Below are 24,519 nucleotides of genomic sequence, written 5' to 3'. Positions count from 1 at the left end.
ATTTATTTGTTGTGTAGTGTTGAAGCTTTTCATATGCTAAATAAAGCAACAAGGGACCCTTAGACCCAGGCATGTTAAGATTTCCACAAATAGGGCATTTGCCTTCAAAGTCAAATGCACTTTAAACCGTTGCTAAATATGAATTTGTAAGAGTAAATTTAACCAAGCAGCATGATGCTTTCATATTTTTTCCCCAGTTCCTGGCCCTGAGACACCAGTCTGCCCCTGTGCTTGCTTTCATGCCCTATGACTTATCATAGAGCAAGGACAGCAGAGGTAATGTGGTTACATGGAATCAGTATGGGGGAAAATGTCACCTTAATCCTGTGCTGGATATAAGGAGTCTGAGTTTCATCTTGTGGTCCAGTGTAAATTGTGGTGAGCTTTGTTTGACCCAGCTGAACTGCTTTTCCCTGTAGGAGGTAAATATGCCCCCAATTTTCTCTGAATTTCACTGCAGAAGGTACAGCTTAGCACTTCTGTGTCTCAACTGGCCTATTTAGAAATCACCATTTCCTATCATGGCAAATGGAAATCTTATGAGATTCTCAAGATCCCTGTGATGGACTGCTGGCTTCACTGAGATTTCACTGGAAGTGAGCCAACAGGCCCTAAAGCAAGCATTGTTGGAGTTGAATGATCTCAAAAATTCTATTCATAACCCTTAATCAGCAGTGGATATGTCTTCACAAGGACCCAAGTTCTTTTTGTGGCTTCTGGCAGTTCAGCTTGTGAAAATATGCATGGATCTCTGGTAGCTGGAATGATAAAGGAATAGCAATTTGCATATCCTTATTGAATACAGAGACCAGCATTCATTTACAAGACAAAGCATCATAAACCTAGGTAATGAATACAAATGAAAACTTGAAAAAGACAAAATTAATTGGTAAATTTTAATTACAAAGTTTTATTATGACACAGTAGCCAGCTGCGGGTCTCAGTTGGGTTTCTGTATTTAATGGCATTGTCTTTCATCCACACTGGGGTAAAGGAAACTGTTGGAGTCGATTTTTCTCAGACCTGCTCTGTTGTCATGAAACTTGTGTGCTCAGGCAGAAAAGCAGCCGCTGAGAGCAAGAGGCAGGTCTGTGTCTGCAGGCGCTGTGCTATAGCATGATTGGATAAGTCTTCTCATTTGTTTGTTGTTCTGTTCTTGTTTTCTTGTTTACCTTCATTTCATTTTTGTTTTCAGTTGACATGTGGTCAGTAGGGTGCATCATGGGAGAAATGATTAAAGGTGCTGTGTTGTTTCCTGGCACTGATCGTATCCTTCCTAGCAGCCATTCTGGCCCCTCTAGGTACTTCCAACCCTTTCCCTTCCAGCCCCTTCCCACTAGACTAGTGCTGACATACCTCTGTTCTGTACCTAAAGAGCTGGCTTAAGTCCCACTGCAAAATCCCTGCAAACCAAAATGTCAACAAGCCATTACTGCCTCTCAGCAAAAGCCTTAGGTGAAAGCCACAGCAAGTACAGCATGAGGAGATGGAAAACAGCATCCCACACAGTTCATTGCTTTCTGCAGCCAGTGACCACAGTTTTGTTGTTATGAATGTCTCTTTTTTAATTTGGTGGTGTGTGTTTGGGAGGGGTGTGCTTTTTAAAGGTGGTAGAAGGGGAGGCACAAGTCACTGCTTACTTCAGGGAGAGATGTTAGAGGTTCTGCATTCACACGCATTTCTGCATCTCTGTGATACTCAGACATAAATCATAGGCATACTTATTTGTTATAGACTCATAAAATTGCTTGTTTGCTTTGTTTGGTTGGTCTTTGGGTGGTATTAAAGTACAAAAGTAGGAAATTGTTTCAGTTTGAGCACAACTTCTTCCCAAGACTAAAATCATCACTTGGTAGTAATTTAATGACTCAGAAGTCTGGATGTTTCTTGGGAAACTGTTGTAGTGTACTTGGGTCTGCCATCTTTTATTTAAGTACATGGAACTATTATGTGAAAGCAGAGTATATTCTTGATTTACAGATGAACACACTAAGTCAGTGGACAAGCAGATTAGGAATATATTTGTTTTCCTTAGAGACCATTCTATTTAGGGCTGAGGCAGCCATATTTCTTATTTTGTTCTATGCTTTATTGAAGCACTTTAGTATTTATCAGCTTGTGGAACACTTCCTGTGTGTAACAATGACTGAGATCAGTACATGCTTAATCTAACTCCAGTCTTTTACTGTCCATAGGATCATGAATATGAGAACTGGACATGGTCTGTGTACAAGTTTCCCTTCTATTTTAAATTCTGTACTTAGATGACAGAGGAGTTTCCAGGCATTATTAATTTTTATGTAACTTTCTCTAAGTAGGTGTGCATGTACACTTGTGTGTGTATATGCACATACCAGCTCACTTCAGCACTTCTGACCTCATTTACATTTTAAAGGGTTCAATATTTTGATCAAAATGTGGGAAAAGTATCATCTGAAGAGCATGAAAGAAATGAAAGTAGGTAATTATATCATTAATATTTTCACAGCCTTGCCTAGTAATATTCTACCTTGTGTTTTGTGAGGCTAGGTGAGCATAGCCATACTGAAATGAGTGACACACTTCCTTGAGTCTTTGTATGTTCTGGAGCACATCTCTTCTGCCTATGTGAAAGTAAACGTTTCCCTTCTGTGTGTTAATGGAAATCATTAGCACTGATCCGTGCTCCAGGTCTGCTGTGCTTGTTTCCTGTCAATGTGGAGTCAAACATTTGAGCATCCCTCAGTGATGTAGTCAGAACTGGTTTTATGTTCATAGACCTACATTTTGTAAACTAGCATTTAAATATATTCCTAAATAAGTCCAAAAAAGAATTGAATATGTCTTAAATAGCATTTCAAAAACTGGTTTCTTTGACACAGCTGCACACTTGTTAAAAAGAACTTGCACAAAGCCTCTATAATTAAAGCATTGTGTGCCATCTATTATTGCAATAACTCCATAGAAATTGTCATTACCAGCTGCTGATTTCTTTGGGATTGGCCTGTAACTGAGTTCATGTTCTTCATTTTTATTTATGACACGTTGCTAAACCTGCTCTGTGTTTTCTGTACCTCTCTGCTTTTCTTCTGCTGTTCCATGGCTGCCTATTCCACGGACAGAGAACAATACCACTGCTTTCTTTCAGGCTGCTCCTCAAAGCCACCTCTTCTCCAAATCCACCTCCTACACCCCTTCCCTGCTGCTGGGCAGCCACGAGCAGAGGTTCAGCCCTTCTGGCTCCCCTGCCCATCTGTGCAGCTGAAAACCAGTCGGGAAGCAGCAAGCTCCAACCCAGCCTGCTGAGATCCATGACCTCGTGCCATCCTCTGCCTTAAACCTGCACAGAAAATGCTTAGCATTGCTGTAAAAAAGATTATTTCTTCAGACGAGTGATGGAGTTGGGCAGCTGGATAATTCCATCAGCAGGGATGCAAAGCCCTCAGAACTTGGGGCAGCATACTTAAGGATGTGTTTAAGTGCAGGAGCAAGAGTAATTAAACATCCATTTCTTTAAAAAAGTTTTCTCTTTGACACAAAATGGGTTAAGCCTGGCAATGTACCAGAATCTGCTATCAGCAATTTTTTCTTAACAGGCAGTGTTTCATTTTGCATCCACACTGTGATTTGAAGAGTATTTAATATAATTTGTGTCAATTTTTATGCATAAATAACCATGAAAAGCAGTTTTGAAGCTAAAAGATTGAATATTCATGAGAAGTGTACTGTCAGTCATATATTTGACTGCAAAATTTACTATGTGCCATTTTCCAGTGGTTAAGGAGTGCAGGTCATTTGATGTTGTTACTGTTTACACAACTAAATAGTCAATTCAGCTAACTTTAAAAATTTAAGTTGCAAAATTCATAAGCAGAAAAGCAGAAAATGCCTCTGAGTAAGTGCAGAGTGGAGTGCTTAGCTAGGCTGCTGCTTTGTCCTACTCCTGTAATCCATCTGAATTCACTGAAATCACTGGGGTGAAGCTGAGAACAGAATCCATCTCTATTCTCTTTTGAACTCCCAGTTGGGAATAATGATTGGCTGTGTCCAAAATCTTCATGGTCTTTGTTGTTCCTCGAAATTTTACTCTTTCTCCGCCATTTTTGGTGTATGCATGTGATGCACCTAATTTGTGTACTGTAGCTTTTTCTTTTTTTCTTTTTTCTTTTTTTCTTTTTTTTCTTTTTATTTATCAATTTCATATGAAAACTTCATTTCAATGTTGACAGCAGTAGTTCTGCTTTCAAAAAACAACCAGCATGAAGCTTGCACCTAATTGTGCCTCGAGCAAGGACATGGTGTGTTGTGTTGCCTCAGGAACAATGTGATAAGCTGGCTGTACCTGAGTCTGACTCTTGTTCCACGTGTTCTTCTCAAGGTTTTGTGAGGGAGACTGTTAACCTTTTCTCCTTGCTGCATGGATGATCTGGAGGAGTGAAGAAGGTGCCTTAGTCCTTTGGTGAGCTGTGAAAGTGTAGTTACACTTTTTATTTTAGCTGCTGCAGGCATTTTGGGCAGACAAGGACGAATGTGCCTTTAAATCCTGTAGATGGACAAGCTCAGGGAGACAAGTATATATTCAGTAGAGAGATGTGATGTGAGCTGCTCTTAGTAAATGTCTGCACAAGCTTATGCAGCCTTATTCTGCCTTATTCTACAGCTGCAATCGTGCCATGCATGTTGTAGGGGTTGGAGTATAAGGGGATTGCTGGCGCTTGTGCTGTGTGGAAGTGTCCTTAAATACATGCCAGCTCTGTTCTGCTCCCTTGTCCCTGAGGGCAGTTTCCCCCAGGGCCCTATTGTTCAAGACTCCTGAACAGCTCGAAATTTGCTTTCCAAAAATTCGGGGTCCTGACTTTACTGCTCATCTGACCCATATCCCTCAGCACTGCAAACTCCACCAGTGCAGGATTATGATTGAACCGATGGGGGTTCCCAGGACGAGTGAAGAGATCTGAATCTCGACTCCATGTTTCAGAAGGCTGATTTATCATATTATGATATATATTATATTAAAATGCTATATTAAAACTATACCAAAAGAATAGAGAGAAAAGGATTCATCAGAATGCTAGAAAGAACAGGAATGGAATGTATAACAAAGGCTCCTGACTCCCAGAGAATCCAAGCCAGCTGACTGTGATTGGCCATTAATTAGAAACAACCAAAATGCACCAGTCACAGATGCACCTGGTGCATTCCACAGCAGCAGATAGTTAATTGTTTACATTTCTTTCCTGAGGCTCCTCAGCTCCTCAGGAGAAAAAATCCTACCAAAGGATTTTTCATAAAATATCATGGCTCCACAGGACCGCTGCAACCCTGGCAGCCTTCAGTGGACTTTAGTAGTGTCTTGTCAGTGCTGGGTTAACAGCTGGGCTCAATGATCCTAGAGATCTTTTCCAACCTAAACAGTTCTATGTCTGTATGAAAGTTCTCCCTGAAGTTGTTAGGCGTCATATCAGAACTCTTGAAATCTTCAGCCAGTGCCAGGTGCAGCAGCAGATGTATTTGTAGAGGAAGTTCTCCAGCTATCAACAGATTTGATGAGCTTATACTTGGGCTGAGCTGCTGAAAAAATGCTGGGCAGAGCTTCAAAGCCGTATTGTGGAATTCAGGAGATAAACAGGGCCTTTTTGAGCTCAGGAAGCATAGCTGAATTTCAGAAGATAACCAAGACCATTAAAAATTCTCAGAGTTAAAACACTCCTTCAGACCTCGAGATGAGATTCAGTGCTCCAAAACTGAAAAACATGACCAGTGTGAGATGAAGAAAATAGACAGAAATACATGTAAGCCATTAATGCCCTTGAAGAACCTCTTTTTTAAGTCCACACTTCTGGCCATTTCATTTCGACAAAAACAAAACTGTGTTTTTCAAGACTCATGTTCTGAAACAATAATTTCACCTTTCAGTAGATTCCTTCCAGGCATAGAGTTAATTTACTTACAAACTTCACATCAAATTGATCTGCATTGCTGGTGAAATGTAGAGCAGAAATATTACTGTAGTTTTTTTAAATACTTTTCAATATACATATTTTGCCTAATAACTTTGTCTAGGTTCCATAAACAAATGCTGCTGTAATGAGTCAGAATGATCCATAAAGTCCAGCAATATCTGTACACAAGTCATTATAGCACAGGCCATAATCTTTTTTTAAAAGATGGGTTTGTACTTTCTAGGATTAGTGGCAAAATTATTTTCTCAGGCATCACAGAAGATCTCAATAATGGCCCTAAAGCTTTCTCTGCTTTATGCAGAAGATGCAGGGACTGTTCTGAAAACATAAGAGAACAGGTTATTGGAGACTGTTCCAGCAAGCCTTCTAAGAGCAAATTTTTTGTACCTTTCCTTTGTCAGGAAATCTGAACTTATGGAAAAAGACATAGAGCCTGCAGAAATTTTGCACAGTCTACTGTGGTCTTACCTGTTAAAACAAGTACAGGTTTAATGGTTACAACAGTAAGCAAAACAGCATTTTGTGATTTTCAGGGTATCATTGGCAGTTAGAAATCACAAACTCCTTAGGAAAAGCAGCTTTGTGTATTTGCACAATAAATTAATTCTGCTTTAAATCCGAGATGAGAATTATACTCTATTTGAAAAGTAATGTTTTGGTGTGGTTTTTCTGTGAGCAATAGTGCTGAATTATTACAGTGGTTCCATGGAAACAGTGCTGCTTGTGGATAAATCACCAAAAAATGAGTGCCCAGGCTGCAAAAATCCACTCCCAGCACTATTAAATGGATGAAAGGTTATCCATTGCCTACTTAATTATTTTCAATGCAGCAATGTAACTCTTTTAGCACTGTTTGTACTAAACACAAATTGTTTGAACTTTGACAGTGTGATAACAGCTTATAATTTTATCTTGGAAAACCTGCCATCTGTATGTAAATACAAGGAAAATGAGAACACTTGCTCCTATCCAATAATACAACTCAGTTCATACATTTTGACAACTGCTCTATTGCATATTTATTGTATTTTCTCATGAAGATTTTTTTATTTCTCTCTTTATTCAGTCTTTTCTTTTTGCTGACTTTCCATCCTTTGAGTGATGTGTACAGCTTCCACTCCTGGGAAGTCAGAGGAAATGTAGAGAAAGAACTGATGCAAAAGATTAATGAAGTGTTGGTGAGCTGAAGGTTGCTGGAGGTGGCTCAGCTGATACATAGATATAGATATAGACTGACAGATACATGAATATATAGAATGGTGTACGTTGCTGAATATTCTTGAACTTTGAGGCCAAAATTTGTCTTTCCTTAAACACTGGCCAGTCGAGTAACTGTTAATTGCCCTTCACTCGTAAAGGGCAAAAGGAACTTTTGAATAATTACACAAATGAAAACACAGAATGGTTCTGTCTTCTGATTCTAGAAGAGGAGCAACCCTACCATTTCCAGGAACCTGTTTTCTATGTTTTGGGCTTGAGGAGTCTATTCTTGATTTCTTATTCCAGTTGTTGCAGGTACACCTGAGATTCAGAAGCAAACTGATCTCATACCAGTAAAAACAGAAACATTTTAGGATTCTGCTGTATCACTGAGATCCTATTTCCTATGCTGACTCCTAGATGGCTTTTATAAACACCTGTAACGTGTTTGTGGTGTAACAGCTGGGGATGTGCCCCATCCCTGGAAGTGCTCAAAGCCAGGTTGGATGGGGCTTTAAGCAACCTGGCCTAGTGAAAGACGTCCCTACCCATGGCAGGGGACTTGGAATGAGTTGATCTCTAAGGTCCCTTCCAACCCAAACCATTCTATGATTTTAAGATTTTCTTGCTGCTGTGTAAGCACAGATGAGCAACAACTGAATGAAATATCAGCCAAAAAATAGGATTTGAAAATTTTAGTTAAGGAGCCACAATCCAAAATGTTAATGATGGCATCTGCACAATGAACACTGCTATCTCCTAACTCCTGAATAATCAATGGTAATCTTCATAAGGCATTTATTTGTGCTACATGTTAGTTTTTGTTATCACCACATTCTGTTATTCCATATAAATAGCAGTTATTATTCTGAACAGTGCACAGTATTTTCTGTTGCAGTCTGATTTTTACAAATGCCACATTCTTCTCAAAGTGTTCACCTTGGAACAGAAAATGCTTTATAGTTACTGTCTTGTCAGATGGCAGCATTTTCAATTCCTTTTGTGTGGGGTTTTTTTGGTAAATGGTGTTGGCATCAATGTGTAAATTGTGGGACTGTTGAAAAAAAATCAATATGATACTGATGTCTCCCACAGTGAAGCTGGTTAGTGTCTTTTTTAACAGATATATTTTAAAAAGAAAGGTCCAATTAAAAATAACTTTTTAAAAATTGGCCTGTCATCTTTGCAGTTGTTACCACCATTTGGTGTTGGGGAGGGAACTGCAGAGCTTTTCATAGTAATTATTCTAAATTTGACAAGTTACGAGCATTAAAAAATTGCCTGAAGTGGAGCAGTTAGTTTTCGTTGGTGGAATATGCAGATTTAAGGAGAAAACAATTAGCAAGGTGGTTCCCTCAAGATTTTGAGATTGAAAAGAGGTGATCTTCCCCTGTCTGCCTGGTTCAAACAGAACATCCTGTGTCTGTTTTGTTTTAGTTATGCCTATCTTAAGAAAAGCAAGATTTGACACGTCCTAATTTTAATGATGTCCGGAAGCAGCACATTTATCCAGAAAGAGCAAATCCTGCTCCTGTACAGCAAAGCTGGTGTGGAGGTGCTGCTGGACAGGTGGAGCAAGTGCAGTCCAGTGTGCCAGGCAGGGGAGCATGATTCCCACCAGCACAATTCCAACAGCTCTCATATGAACAGGCATTCTGGCACAATTACTCGTGTTTCCCACATCACAGTCCATAGATACTGCTCGAGGAGGATTTTAGAAGAAGGCTCCTCTTTCAGGTGAACAAGCATGAGAGATTAAGTTATTTGTATTGCAGTACAAGTGAAACATCCTAAGGCAAACAGTAACTCCTCCTGCAAAATACATTTGAACTTAACAAAATACATTTTTTTGCTCCAAAAAAGAGAGTGATTTACACAGACACGTCATGAGAAGGAAAAAGAAAAATTGTTGTGGTCTTGAGGCTAGATAGGAAGACAAGAATTTGTTTTCTAATTTATTTTTTTATTACAAGCTATTACTTTACACAGTAGAAATGCTTTTAATATTTTCTGATTGAGACAGAGAAGTATTGTAAATTTTCTCTTATAGCCAAACTCAATTCCCTCATAGTTGTATGGAAATTTTTGGAAATTTTATTTATCTGCGGTTTACAACTGAATGAACAAAACACTGGTGTTTAATCCACACTTTTGAGCTATATTGCACCTGCACACAGAAAAAATAAGTACAGGTACACTTTCAGTCTGTGCCTCTAAATAGATTACTGTGAAATCTGATTTTTTCAAAAGAAATGCTTTATTGTTAATTCACAATATTATTTTCCCATTAAATTTTTATGCCTTTGCTTTAGAAAAAATATGTCACTTAATCTGCAGTTCAGCTTTGTGTTGATTTCTAAATAAATAAGCAAGTATTTAGAAAGCAAAGGAGAGCAATCCTTCAGAGAGTATAAACCTGCAAAGAGAAAAGGTGGTGGGTGAGCTTGAGGCAACCTGAGGCCTCAGTGATAAATCTTCTTTCAGAAGATACTAATTTTTGATCTATTTTCTTAAATCTTTGCTGTAACTCTGTGTGGCCATCTTAATGTTACTAAATGCCATATTGTTAGTGCCAGAGGCAAGCTAATAAATCCAGGTTAGATCCCCTTCTTCTGTCTTAAATCGTACAGATGCTGTTATGAATAGTTGACACATTTTCCTTGATCCTGCTGGGGGCAATGGACAGCTGAACTGATTCAAATAGCTTTTAAGCAGACATTCCATCATTTTCCAGAGCTTTGGGTTGGAATTCTTTCCCAGCTGTCAGTCTGTCTAACATTTGCTTAATTTCAAGGGGAAGAACAGAGTCCTTTTTTTTTCTTCTTCTTTAAGGGACTTTTCCTTTTTTTTTTTTTCTGGAAAACTTCCATCAGCGTTACGTGATCACTAACTTTTAGTACCTTTTTTTCAATAACATCAATAGTTACAATCTCTAATTGATTCATGTGACCCACCACATAGATTTTGACTCACATTAGGTCTGTCCTGTAGTAACATTTGTTTCCTGCAGAATTGCTGAATCTGATGCTGACTGGCAGCTAGAGAAAACTGTTTCTTTGCTTTGATGTGTAGACCTCAGTTTTTTTCCAAGACGTTTTTTAATCTCATACCATGATACAGGTACAACTTCTCATCACCAAGTGTATCACAGATGCATCACACGTGTTGACTGCATAAAACATTACAGTGAAATGGAGCTGGACCAGCAAAATATAATCCAGTGGTTTTAAGGTCTAGGTAAGGGGAGAACCATTACTAGAGAGAAAATGTGCGTGTCCATCTGATGAAAACATTATCTAACTGCTTTCACTTAGCATGGCTTTGTTATTGCTATTATCAGGTCAAAAACAGTCCTGAGTGTTCCATCATGTCTGTGTGTCTGTGTGTACATGTAAATGTATCTAAAGAGCAAATGAATGTATTTTATTTAAGGGCTTTGGCAGTATACAAACAACATAAGTCACAAAAAGTACAGTAAAGAAGCACAATTACCCATTCAGATAATTCATTACTCAAGACCAGTCCCTGAGGTTGCTGTGACATAAAGCCTGACCTTTTGGCTCTTGGTAAGAGCAGGGCTGCAAAAGGTCCAGTGCTGTCCTGCAAATCAAGTCCAGTCAAGGAACAGGACGTGGTGGCTCTGCCTGTTCCTTGCCTTTGCCTCTGGTTTTTGCTATGATGACTCCATCTCAATGTGTCCAGTTGTGGGTGGTAGTCTGCTTGTGTGTTGTTTCTTACTGAGAGCCTTTCTGTCAGCTTAGAAGCAATGTGTGCAGTGGGAGCTGATCTGTTGTCCCTTTTCCTTTATGGCTCATGTCTAGGCCATCTTACTGCATCTTCCCTCTCAGTGTGTCCAAGTCCCACATAATTCTGTGATCCCAAAGATCAGTTTTTCTTTGGCCATCACTAAATGCCTGGGAGATAGTTCACCTGCTCTGGATGGGATACAGGTTCTTTGAAGCAAGTCCTGTGTTTGGCCCTCCCTGTTCATCAGACACTTCACTCAACACGCACAGGCAATGCTTCCAGTGATGATTTTAGAGCTTGGCTCTCTCACCCATTTAGCTTCTCTTGGCACAACTAACAGCCTCTTCATTTCTGTACTCTGTTCTTCTCTGCAAAGCATTTACACACTGTATTCTCAAGTTCCTCAGAGACCTGCTCCTGAAGCAGTTCAGCTCCCAGTCACTGAGGTGTCTTGACTTGAACATGAGTTTAAAATGTCAAACCGCTTTATTTTCTAATGAAATATTTAATGAAATATTCAGGCTACTCTTTGAGCTGCTGTAGTCTTAGATAACTTTACTGTTGTTGCAATTGCTCAGTTTTCTGTTTAGAAAAAAATATTTTTCATGGACAACACAAGATAAGCTACATACAGCCTACAGGGGGTGTGTGTGGGAGGGGCTTTTCTAAATAAATATTCATGTTAATTTAAAAAATAAGAGGTATTCAGAAAAATCTTTCCAGACTGCTGCTATTTCTAGCAATCTTTTTCAGCTGAAAATAAAACAATTTCAAACACTGGTTTAGAATTCTTAAAGCATATGTTTAAATTATTTTCATTCCTTTAAACACTTTTGATTAGTAAACCTGAAATTTTTAAATGAATTATTAGCTTTTTTTTTTTGTTCAAATTAGATAGTTCAGGTAAATCCAAATTTAATCTGTCTTTACTTTCCGAGATATGCGAAAAGACTGTTTCCATTTTTCTAAAATAAAATACCTTTTTTTAAATCTGAAATTGCTATTGCAACCAAGAACTGGTTTTTGCTTGACTATCTTTTTTCTGTTATCTGTCTTAATATTTGGAAAACTCCTCCACACTTATGATACTGATGAAAATAATAACTTAAAAGAATAATTTTTAAAAAAAAGAAATCTCTGTGCTGAAATGCTTTGAATGTTTGTGTTTTAAAAGCCTTTTCTTTCCAGTGTGTTCTCAGCAGAACTCCCTCCATCCATCATATTTCTCAGTATTAATGTACCCACAGCTGCAGGTAACCCTCCTTTGTTTTTCCCCATGTAGTCATTAGGTTCTTACCTCTGTGAATTAGTGTGATGTAGAGATGCTACTGATAATTTGCTTTTTTGTTGGCGCAGTCAGGCTTGTTCTGAACGTGGCTGAAAGAGCTACATAACACCCATCAGGTGCCTAAATGTTAGCACAAAAACACTAAAATATCAACACCTCAACAAATAAAAAGCTCAGTACAAAATGCCTGGAATACACTTTCTTTTTTAGGCATTAGAGCCTGTTTCCCATTAGCCAGTATCAGTTTAGCAATGTTCTTGTCACTTTCTCAGTTAAGGAGAAACATCTGTCTACATCTCTTCATCATTTTTCAATAGAAAAGGAGTCCCAGTGCGTTCTTATAAAATCAAACAAATTGTTTTTGAGGGGCTGCTGGTTGGATGGTATTGGAAAAATTAGCATCAATGAAGTTACTGGAGAGAGTAAAGTGCAAAGCAGATGAGTGGAAGTTTTTTGTCCTGCACAGAACTTTAAGCCAGCTGGGTCTCCCTCTCCACAGACTGAATAGGGAGGCAGGTGCACATGTTGTTCTTCTAAGCTGACATAGTGACCATTATCTGCATGTAAAAAAAGGGAGTGCAAGTCACTGGATTTCAAGTTTAAAGAAAAAATTGTGAACAAGTGTAGACCTAAAGAGAAGAATCTGTGTGTTGTTCTGTGGTGGTCATGATTTTAGAACTGTACAATGTCCTGAAGTTGTGTGAGAGAGTTTTTCCCTTTGCAGGCTGTTGGACCTGCAGGAGTAGTGAGAAGAAAAGATAGTGACTGTAAAGATGTTATGAAGGAAGCTAAATACCTCTGAGGATTCTCAGAGAACACAATCAGAAATGTCAGGAGGCTACATGGGGGTTTGCATTTTGTTTCCCTTAACTACTGGTGTTCAGATATTGATCAGTGGAATAAAGTTATTGAGCAGCTGGGAACACCCTGTCCAGAATTCATGAAGAAGCTGCAGCCAACAGTACGGAACTACGTTGAGAACAGACCCAAGTATGCTGGCCTCACTTTCCCCAAACTTTTTCCAGACTCTCTCTTCCCAGCGGACTCAGAACACAACAAACTCAAAGGTATGTCTGACGTGATTCACATGCAACATCTGCAGTGGAATGAAGGCTTTTCCAATTTTTCTTCTCTCTAGTTGCACTCCATTTAATGCACTTAGTTGCAGCCCAGTGACTGCATGGGTTTTGCTCAGCTGAGAGGCAGACTTTGGAAATGGTTTTTGGAGATCCTGGGTGCTTGGGCAGCCAAGGGAACTTTATCACTGATGCATTGAGAATATTCCCATGGTGTTCCATGTGATGATCCTGTGCCTCTAGGAATTGAGGTGTTCCTTTACTCTCTTATTCTTGAACTTTTAACAAAACAGAACAATCGAACTTCCATTGGGAGATCTCAGTACTTGCACTGGCTTTTTTAGGTGAAAAATACCAGTTCAGCCAAATGCCTGCCTTATAGCTCTACCTTACTAGAAAATACAAATATGTAATCAACATCAGCCAAAATGAAGCAGCCGAGGTTTAGTATCCACTGCGGTGGATTTCTTTTTGTGAAAAATCCTGTGGGTCACTTAAGATATGTGAAGTAGAAAACTAACTTACTTACAGTGTGATTAGATATCCCCCTGTAGAAGAAAAATTGCCAAGATTTTAATCATATTTTGAAGTATTTTTTTCACTTGAATGGGGCATTGACCTTCAGTGGGAAAGAGTGATTATTGTGTGTTTAGTACGCAGCCCTGGAGCCCCTGCAGACCTGAGCTGTGTGCTGGCTCTGCACCACTCCAGTCCTTGCAGCCACTCACCACACGGGCATTTAATGGTTTTCAGTTGCTTGCAATTTGCATGTCATTACACAACCCTGAATTTTCTAACAGTTAACAACTGCTTCATAGCCAAGCTGCTGTCCTGGCTCTGGGAATAAAGGGAAAGGTCTGGACAGATGCTTTCAGATACACAGAATTTTATACTCCTACCACAACACAACTGAATAATGGAATTTTCCTGCATTTGCAGCTAATAAATAAAAATTACTGTCAAACAGTGCTGTTGTCTTTTGGATACAGAAAGCACATACATTTGAGCATCCTGAATGCCAGTTGTGAAGATATAGCCACGAAGAAAGAAACAGTGCATCCAGGAACCCCTGCTTCTGCAGCATTGTATCATCCCATGCCCTTCCTAAATATAATGTAATATTAATGGTTTAATTGGATACTCATCCATGTATGATGAGATACCTAATAATATCCTTGCAACTTTTTTCCTTTCATTGTCTTTTTCACTTAGAGCAAATAATTTTGAGCATCCGAGAGCTTAGAACACTATATAGTTAATAATAATAATAACATAAATATTTGTAGTTATAATTTTTTCATGTGGGTTAAGATGGTATTATGTTTTTTACAAACTCCAACTATGAAAAATCAATTTGGGTAATATAAAGCTGAGTTTGTGGCTTTGTTGTGGCATTGTTTGCCTGATAGGCACAATGGAATGTATTAGCAGGTGAAATAAAGCAATGCTGCAATGTAAAATTTAATGTGTATATATATATATATATGTAGTGCAGGATGATGTGCCCCACTGATTTAAATTTCATTATGCAGGACAAACAAGACTCAAGCAGTTCCAAACACTTCCATACCCCGAGGCTAGAGATTTGAAATTATTGCTTCTAAGGGGATGCTTTAAGATTAGCCTAATCTCTATGCCTCATTAAAACGTTTAATGCCTCACAGCAGGTTAGGTGAGAAACTTTAAAACATCCAGAGAATGGGGATGTTTTTCTGAGCCAGTCTGAGTGCCTGTATGTTTCAGACTTTGATTTAGTAATGTCATGATTTTAGACTTCTTTATGTGGACTCTTGTACTCTGATCCTGGTAATAATCACAGATACATCAAGCATGTTTTTCTTAGGGATATTATTCATCCCTCTGTGTGAAATCTGCACATAGGTAAAATGTCACTAAAGCTTGTTAGGGAGCTTATGGTGTCAGCCCTGATTTTGGCACCTTTCTAATGAATCAGACCTAAAATGATTGCTGAAGAGCTCTTGCTATGAGGAGGCAAGGGAGCAGAAGTACACACACAACCAATCTCTCAAAGGGTTGTGCCACTGTTCTGTTCCTACCCCTCCTACCAAGCCTCTTCTGGAGGTTGTTTTGTACTAACACTGTGTTTCTCTGCTTCCCTTGTTCCAGCCAGCCAAGCCAGGGACCTCTTATCAAAGATGCTGGTCATTGATCCTGCCAAGAGGATATCAGTAGATGAAGCCTTACAGCATCCATACATTAATGTCTGGTACGACCCAGCAGAGGTGGAGGCGGTAAGTGAGGCAGCACTCCCCCCTTCAGAATGCCAAGCACAAATGGGATTCAGGGATTCCTGCTGCTTTACAGCAGCACAATAATGAGCATGCTGGAAAGAAACAATGCTGGGACTGCAGTGGTCTGGGGATTGATGTGAAATGAGATCTGTAGGGACAGGATATCTCTTTTTATTACATTAACTGATAATAGATGGGAGGAACAAAAACATTTCAAGCATATAAAGCCATTTTCTGCTTCCTTCTAGAAAGGATTTTGAATCCATTAGCTCACCTTTTTAGCTATGGAACTCAATCTGGCAAAATATACTATCTTTCTTTCCAAACCTTCCCCTGTGGAAGACAGCAAACATCACTTTTTATGTCTGTGTTCAAGGATATATGTAGAGAGGAGGAGAGTTAAGCAAAAAAATAGTTGGGATTCTGAAGAAAGAAATCCTGAAGTCAGAATTCAGAAAAATCATAGCAGGACATAAATTTTTCCATAAAATGAAGGAGGGGCTCAGGTGTTTTCCTGGGCTATGGCACAATGTACAGTATCATGTACACTGTGTGCAAACAGAAATGGATTTTTTCTTATAATCCTGTCATGCTCTAGACACCTCTCTGTAAGCCTTGGTGAGGCTGCTGTTAACAGGGGTAAGTGCAGTCTGTCAGCACTTCAGTGACATGGTATGAAAGGTATGGTATAATGTGTATAGGTACAAATTCAGAGAGGTGCTCTGTAATACTCAGTATGAAAACAGGTTCTGAAATCTGATTTAGCCACCACAGGAAATGAAAATCTTGTAAAATTAAATCACTGCTGTTTAGTGATATCCTCCAATTCAGTCTGTGTTCTTGGAAGTGCAGTAAACTTCAAAAGTAAATTAAATATTAAAACCCCCATCAAATTTCCAGCACATGAGATTTTTTTCAGAGGATGTTATTTAGGAGTACTTTATAGGGCTTCATTTTGCCACTCTCATTTTCAGAGAGAAAGTTAAACTGGAAGACTTTATTTTCATAATGAACTGTTTAATAAATTATAAATATCCATCTGTTCATGCTGACACACATTCAGTGGTTAGCTATAAGTCATTTACTAATTATTTTCTGGAGAAAAAAAAATATTTGTGAGATATTGGTGGTTTTCTGTTCTTGTTCAGAAGGGTGTTCTCCAGCAAGTACTCCACTGAGATATCTGCCCTTAGTTGCAGAAGAGTTAGGATCAAATTCAGTAAATATTTCCTAATGCCATGGGCAATGGGGAAATGACTCATCTCATGTATTTTTGTTAGATCTTGCCAAATTTATAGCAGGCTTGGAATTTAGAAGACATCTAAAAAAATCCAACAAATTAGCTGTTTGAGAGGTAGATACTTTTGCTTATTTACTTAATAATCTGACTCTGTAAATTTGACTATACTGAACAAAACCACAGAAGTTATAATATGGTACAAAGAAAGTAGCATTTGAATGACATTTCAAAGCCTACAAATGGCCATGTGGCTCGTTAATGTTGAATTTGCAGCATGATGAGACCCTATGAGGCAACCCTGCTTTTTCACAGAGTGCCCTGCAAATATGCAGGCAGCGAATTTGACAAGAAAGCAATGGAAAAATTAGTGACAGAGTTGTGCTTGGTCACTTGCATAATGCTTAACTTCCCATCTTTCCTGGTTTCCCCACTGGGATTTAGAATCCTGCAGAGTGTTGCATCTGCCCATGTTCACTGCACTCTTTTTCTTTGATAATACTTGATAAGCACTTTTACACAGAAGTCTTTCATTGTGTAGCTAAAGGGATATTTGGGGATTTTTTAAAGTTCTCTTCCCATATTGTGATATGAGACAGGATTCCTCCCACTATCAGTAATCCTGTACAGTAGGGATAACAGAAATCAGGATACAGAGGTATTAAACAAGATGACATTTTCAGCCAGTATAGTACTGGGGAGTGGGGAATTAGGTAACTTCTGCTGTCTAGTTAGTTCCTCCTTCTCCCCAGTAAATTAATTCATCAAAAGCAGCCTGGCTTCTGTTGTACAGTGTCCATTTCATCCAGGAGCATGAGAGGACAGGTAACTGAAAGCATTTAATGTGACAGGAATTTTGAAGTGAGCTGTTGCAGCATTGTTAAATGTCAGCATGTGCTGGAGTAGACAATGCAGAGCACTGAAGCCAGCTCAGGGAATAAGCAGAGAATTTGGTGTCAAAGTTTAACCTGGAGGTAACAACCCTCTGTGTCTGCTCAGATTTACAGCATTATCAGTCTGAGGGAAACAGATAAAACAGCCCTACCCAGTTAAAGAGCAGACTAGTGAGACAGTTGCAGTCCCTTTTTATAAGTCTATTATAAGTTTATGGTCTTTCAGAGACTGTGTGGGGGCAATAAAACTATTATGTCTTGTTCTAATGGGCAAACACTGTACAAATGGGAAGTGCTGGGAATGCAATACCCTTTCTCCCACAATGTGTCACAGCATTAAACTCTTCTGGGTGGCCCCAGTGTGATTCTCTGACCCAGAGAGGAAGATGAGCTGTTATTAAATGTGCCACAGTATCTCTGATTAAAAAGTCACAGTGTTAGGTTCTCCAGAGCATACGCCACTGTTCTGAAATTATTTTGAATAGCATTACAGTTAAGATAATTTCTGTATTCAGCCAATGACAACTAAAATACATGTTTTTAAAAAGTAGGAGAATGTGCAAAACATGAACAGGAGAACATATATGGCTTGGGTTGTGTGGAATTCCCAGATATTGAAATCTGTTATCAATCTTCACACCTAATTTAAATGTAAGGAAACAAGAGTTCACAGGGCAAAAGTATCATTTACTAACACTGTGCCCGTAAAATCAGAATAGGAACTTATAGAACTTACTTCTCTGTTTTATTCTTTAGTTCAAGACTCTCCTGGAAGTCTTTTTTTTTTTTTTCAGAAACTGTCTCAGATCCACTTTTAAACAAATATTATGTTTATTACTTTGATGTTAGGATATTTACCTATATAACAGCAGTTGGACTATTGTATGAATAAATGACACACACGATACCTGTTCTCCCTCCAATTGCTCTGGTTCTATTTTCTGAAAAGAAGAGGTTTCCAATATCTCTTGCCTCTACATGCAGACTATCCTGTTTATTGTAGATAATCTCAGTATCTCCCTGATGACATATTAGCCTCTCTATTTTCCTGCCTGAAAATGCTGTGCTTGAGACTGTTTGCAATTACCCAGCTGCCTCTTTTTTTTTTTTTTTTTTTTGAAGCTGCTATACATTCTCACCCTTCACTGAGATGATTTCTGATTAAATCCCAAATCTGGTATTTAATTTTTCATATCTACCCTAATGTTTATGCCTAATTGCAGGTCACTGGGTTTTATCCCCAAATGACCAAATTGTCAACAAAATGGATTCGTACACATTGCTTTAGCACAGTAAAATTCTTCCTTTTGCTATTGACATATTCAAAGAAACCATTCATGTCGTATTGGATTCCATTTTGGAACCTTTTGAATGTATGTGTGATGTCATATTGATTCCTACTTGGGGAAACTTGTTCTATTTCATGGGAACAAATCCAGTAGCAAAATTTGCTGTCAATTATTATGTGATGTTTCTGTAAACTGGTTTCAAAATTTGTCTTGAACTTTCCTGTACCTGCAGTTATTGTTTGCTATCTGATATGTACCATCCATTAGAAGACACATTTCTATGAAACAGAAACATCAGGTGTTAAAAATATTCCTTTAAAGCATTCTTCTATGTTTGACAGTATTTTACAGCACTGATAGATTTTGTGGGGTTTTATTCACTGTAACTCATACAGCTTTCATTCCTGGTTTGATTTTCATAGGATTTATATTTCACTGGAGTATTTCTGCATCTAGGACTATCCACAGGGGGCTGGGTTGTGAATTATCATTCATTTTTCTGTGCATGCCAATCTCTGTGTGAGCTTCTATTAATGTGATTCTGTTTCCAGTGTTGCTAATGAAAAAAACTTGGTTTATGGTTCTCAGTTTGAGGTCCAGGACAGAAACTGCTGCTGTAGTGTCTTAGCCCTATATAAGCTATCTATGACCAGCTGTTAAATACAATTTTTTAAAACTAGTTTGTCAGAATAAAAAAAAAAATCACCCATCTCTTATCTGTGACTGCTAAGCATCCATTATGATGGAGAAGCACTTTGGAGAGTTCTGTGACCTTGGCAAACACACTTCAAAGAAGGTGCCACCTTCAGTACATGACATAAGCAAGGCTGTCAGGTTGTGCATCATTTCTGCTGTTCTTTTCTCTCGCTCAGCTCTGTACGTAGAGATGTTGTATAGAAAGTCTTCAATGAGCTGCCACATTTTTTAGCAGTCAGTTACAGGGCTTGGTTTTCTGCTCAGAGATTGATGGTGTGCATCTGTTGTCTCACAAAAGAAGTGTGCAGCTCTGCTTTGTGCACAAGCACAGATACTTCCTATAGTCAACAACATCTATCCATTCATAGCTGATTGATTACAGAAGCTGAACACAGCTTCTACAAAAATCTTTGTTAATGTCAGTGAGGAGGAGTGGTTGGAGAAGAAAGAACCATTTCTTCTTTTTCTTTTTTGAACCTAACTTTTTCCAGCTTGCTTGTTGTATCTTCAAGCTGTTCAGTCATCTGTGTGTAGCCCAGTAATCTTGACTCCTGCTGCATGGCATCCTTATGGTCCAGCTGTTCAGAAATAGCTCAGTCTACAATTTTGTTGATGCACATAATGTGTGGAGTTTTCCAAAAACCTCTGCAGAAACTCCAAGGAGCAAATGGGCCCAGAGTCATCTCTTCTTCCATATCCATAGCTGAGATCATCCCTAGCCCAATGGAGAATCCCTTGGCAATACAGGGTGAAACCCCAAGCACTTTGTAGATAAAGAGATGCCAGATCTCTGGTGACAAGCATGCTGGTGTACTTGGGCTTACACTGCAAAAAAAGGTAGGAATGGTATCAGTAACACAATTTAGGTGGTAGCAAAGCACCAAGGAATTTTTGTAATCACTTGTTATGAGGATCTAAGCTATTTAACAAAATGTTTAACCTCACACCATTAATTTTTGCATCCTCCAGTCCCACTTTTATCTGCATTATCCTGCTAATTCTATCGCTGTCTTGTTGTGCTGCTCCACAAATACTGCCCCTGACCCTGTCATTCTGGGAAGAGATGCAGACTCACGCCTTGCTCTGCTAAGCTTTCTAAAAACAGCTCATCCCAAGGTCTCCACTGTGCTGCCATAGCTCTGCAGAGGCAGGGACAGAGATGGCAGGATTTGCTCGAGTGTGAGCTCCTGCCCATTCCCTTTCCTTTCTAGCAGTGGCGTACAAACCAATCTTTGTTGCTTTGGGAAAGCAAGAATACATAGGTTTCAACATATGTTTTGGTTTTTTTTCTCTAGCTAAAAGCCTAAAAGCGTCCCATCTCTGGATATTAGAATGGTATTTAACAAATCAAATAGTCTTCTGTTATTTATCTGACAACATACCCCCTCCCCTTGTCTTTTGTGTATTTTACTTTTTTGTTTGTTTTTTGATTGGTTTTGCTTATTTGTTTGTTTGGTTTCCTTTTTTATTTTTATTTTTTTTCAGAAAGAGACCCATGTGGATATTTTCTTTGGGTTTTTCTTGAAATTTTTATTATGTCTGATGAATGTTACATTTATTGAAAAATATTTTGAAAATCAATTTGTAAAATGGAAAAGCCAAGACCCATTGAAACAACAGAGGGGTATTTTAGTACCTACAAGAAAAATATAATTCATTCTTTGCTTCTGCATCCAAAAATAGATTCTATTCTTTGCTATTGCTGCCAATGCAACTGCTTGCAAATCAATCTGTTTTGGGGAGAAAATGGCTGCCTTAAACTGAAGCTAGATGCTGCCACCCATAGGATTGATCCACACCCTGCCTTGATTTGATGCTACTTGAACTCAGTACTCTTTCTGAGACTTACAGAATCGCAGAATCAACAAGGTTGGAAAATATCTTGGAGATCATCAAGTCTTAACTTGTGACACCACTTTGCCAACTAAACCATGGCACTGAGTGCCACATCCAGTCTTTTTTTAAACACCTGAAAACCCTCAGTTGGCATGTGCAGTATGAAGGGTTTATAAGAATGCCTATAACACTGCAGCTGCATCCACATGGAAAGCTAATGTTTATGAACTCAGTCATTTTCTAAGATGTTTGATTTAGGTAGCAAAGTCAGTTTTAGGCAGAGCTTTGCACCAAGACTAAAATCAGGTGCCCAGGAGGACGTGGGTTTGGCAGCTGCTCTGATTGTTCCATTGCTGAGACAATACTTTTTTATTATCTTTAAAAACCTCCCATCCTCCCTCTAATTTTAAAAATTGGTTTTTAAAAAAGCCACAAAACAAACAAGTTAGCAGAAAAGGCGTGATCAGCATGGAGGGGATTACAATATATTGATAACTGTGTACTAAGCTTTGTGATTCTCCTATGAATTAAGGAGAATTGTGGGAAAATAAATTCTCAAAATAGTTTTGGTATTCTCAGCTCATCTCTGTGCCTTGAATTAATGAAAAGGTGAGGACTCAGGGAATTTTGATGGGAAAGCTTCACTTCTCCCAGTGTGAAGCACTGGCCTGGGCTCTCAGCAGAGCTCAATTTGACTATGCTCTGCACAGCTTTAGAGTGGTTACAGACCCTGCCTCTGTGAAGAGCAGGGATTTATTCATGCTACTGCCTTGCTGAATATTTGTTACCCTGGGCTCCCTCATGCCTGCCGAGAGCCGTGTCTCATAGCTGTGGGTTCTGCTAACTCACAAGTAAAACAGTCTGCAATGTCAGCACTGGCAGAGCAGTAGAATGCTGTGCAGGTGCAGCTTGTGGCATCCTGCAGGGTGTGAAGGACAATTTGGTTGCTCTCCCGTGTTTGACTCCATAAAAAAGAGGAGCTTGGTAATGACTGAGGTTATTCTGGCCTCTCTCCCTGGAAAATGCCTTCGTTTCCAGAGTGTGTTAATCTAGGCAATGATTACTGCTGATTTTCTTGTTGCTTATTATCCAATTACCCCAGCTTAAGATGTAGCTGGAATAAATTAGAAGAGAAATCAGCCAAAGATTCTGTGGTTGTGTGAACTGAGAACAAGTGCATCTGATCACTTGTTCCTTATGATTCTGAGATTTGTGTTTGAGAATTAAAGCAGTGAGGGAATCTATCCTCTTATTTCTGTCTGGGGGAGAAATACAAGTTTTTCTATGGAAGGTGTAAAAAGAGTGTTTATACTTGGTAGAAGCAATTTTATCCCCACTTATGCTTTTTGTAGACTTCTCCCTGAAGCTTTTGGAAAGCTACTTTCAGGACATTCTTGTCCAGCTTGGTTTGCCTGTTCCCTTTGCACCTGGCAGAGAAGAGGTGGCTCAGTCACTGTGGTTCAGCTCAGCCAAACACCTCCCCTGCTGCTCCTGTGAATCCCTACCCCCTCAATGTTCTTGGCTTGGCTGGCTTTCTCTGCTTTTCCCAGTAAGAAATGCATGCTCCAGGGCTGGCTGAGGGGCTGAGCAGGAGCCCAGCAGACTCAGCTGGAGGAGTGGAGCTTACCTATCACACCCCAGTGTCAGTGGTGAGGATTGCCTGTACTCTTGTAGCATGCAGCTCTGACAGCACCATCAGCAGGAGCACAGAATCCCCACAGAGGCTGTGCCAATCTTGGTGGCATCAGGACTCAGTGGAAATGAAGGAGAAGCGTGGTTGTGCTGAATAAGAGAACAGCTGCACTGGTCTTGGACTCGGACTCTTACAGGGCTGTGTCTTACCTTGCTGATAGAACAAAACCTCAGGTATCTGTGCAGAGGCTTGGCACTCACTTTAATTCATGACGTGTTTCCTCAGCACCTTTTCAGGTATGAGACTTACAATCCCTAACTTAATCTCCTTATTTCCAGCCCTGATACAAATGTCATTCTGGAGAAACATCCCTTGTTTTCAGTGGACTTGTCCAGTTCAGCTGTCATGTAATCTTCCTGGTCCATATCATGTGACTGAGCTATTACTTTTTCAGTTGTATTTGTAGCATGCAAATGGCTTAATGGACTGATAGAGTTAGAGTCCTGAGAGAAAATTTCTAAATTCTTAGTGATTCAAAAAACCAGTTTGGTAAATATGCATTTAATAGGAGGATGTTTTGAAGGGGACGCAATGGCAAGTGCCCAAGATGGAAGTCAGAGGAAATACATCTGAGCAAGAAAAGCGTTGTGGATCTTGTTTCCATGTTCATTAGGTACTCTTACCTCAAATGCTGGAGCTTCTTGGTAGAAGAAAGGAGGGGAGAGTCTTCTGCCTTCCTTGGCTGCTGCATTTGGCAGCCAACATCAGGAGATGCAATGAACAAATGGCTTAGTTACCCAATGAAAGCAGGTGTTCAGGCTTCTTGAAACTCTAGGTGCCTTTGTTTCAGTGAATTCCAGGATCTGCCAGTTCTCTGACATTCCCATCAACTAAAAGAAGCACAATAAAAAAACCTTTCTATTCAAAGTAAAGTTAGTTAAAAATACATATATTGGACATTTTGGTAATTTGGAATATAGATTAGGAGCTGTTGCAGGGAGACTTAGTTAAAAGTCTTGGGAAGTCTGTATAGAAACAAATGTAAAGAGCAACTTAAAAATTAATATGTTAATGTGACTACTAATTAATCAAGACTGGTATTTGTTTGGTATTCTGACAGTTCCTCTCCACTGCTACAAATAGTTTGGGTGTGGAGTTTCTGAGCTCAGTACAAGCACAATGACATTGTTGACCTGGGTTTTATTTCAACTGCAGCTATGCCTCCTTTCTAAGAAAGCAAAATGGAGAAGTATGTTGATTTCTTCTACAAAAAGATTTGTCATCCAGAAGTGTTAATCCCCTTAATATTCAAATGTGTTTCAGATGGTTTTGCATGTACAGGATGGATTGCAAAGAGAGAGAGGAGAAATTATCTTTAATTAAGTAATTAGTCCTGATTATTTACAGTATAACAGACAATTGACTAAACA

At 39.1% G+C, this 24,519-nt stretch overlaps 1 protein-coding gene across 8 annotated transcripts in view; it reads left to right on the top strand.

Annotated features, from left to right (window-relative positions):
- MAPK10 (mitogen-activated protein kinase 10) overlaps positions 1 to 24,519 on the top strand; it is a 147,075-nt gene that overhangs the window by 109,058 nt on the left and 13,498 nt on the right. For all 8 annotated transcript variants that reach the window (XM_039710611.1, XM_039710616.1, XM_039710610.1 and 5 more), the window contains 2 exons: positions 13,062 to 13,244; positions 15,381 to 15,505. In XM_039710611.1, coding sequence (XP_039566545.1) covers positions 13,062 to 13,244; positions 15,381 to 15,505 — 308 coding nt within the window. The remainder of the gene's footprint in view (positions 1 to 13,061; positions 13,245 to 15,380; positions 15,506 to 24,519) is intronic.

Source organism: Passer montanus, unplaced genomic scaffold (assembly GCF_014805655.1).
Source record: "Passer montanus isolate IOZ18808 unplaced genomic scaffold, ASM1480565v1 scaffold23, whole genome shotgun sequence".
Taxonomy (NCBI): domain Eukaryota; kingdom Metazoa; phylum Chordata; class Aves; order Passeriformes; family Passeridae; genus Passer; species Passer montanus.
Note: the sequence above shows the minus strand (reverse complement) of the source record. Positions and strands in the feature narration are given on the sequence as shown.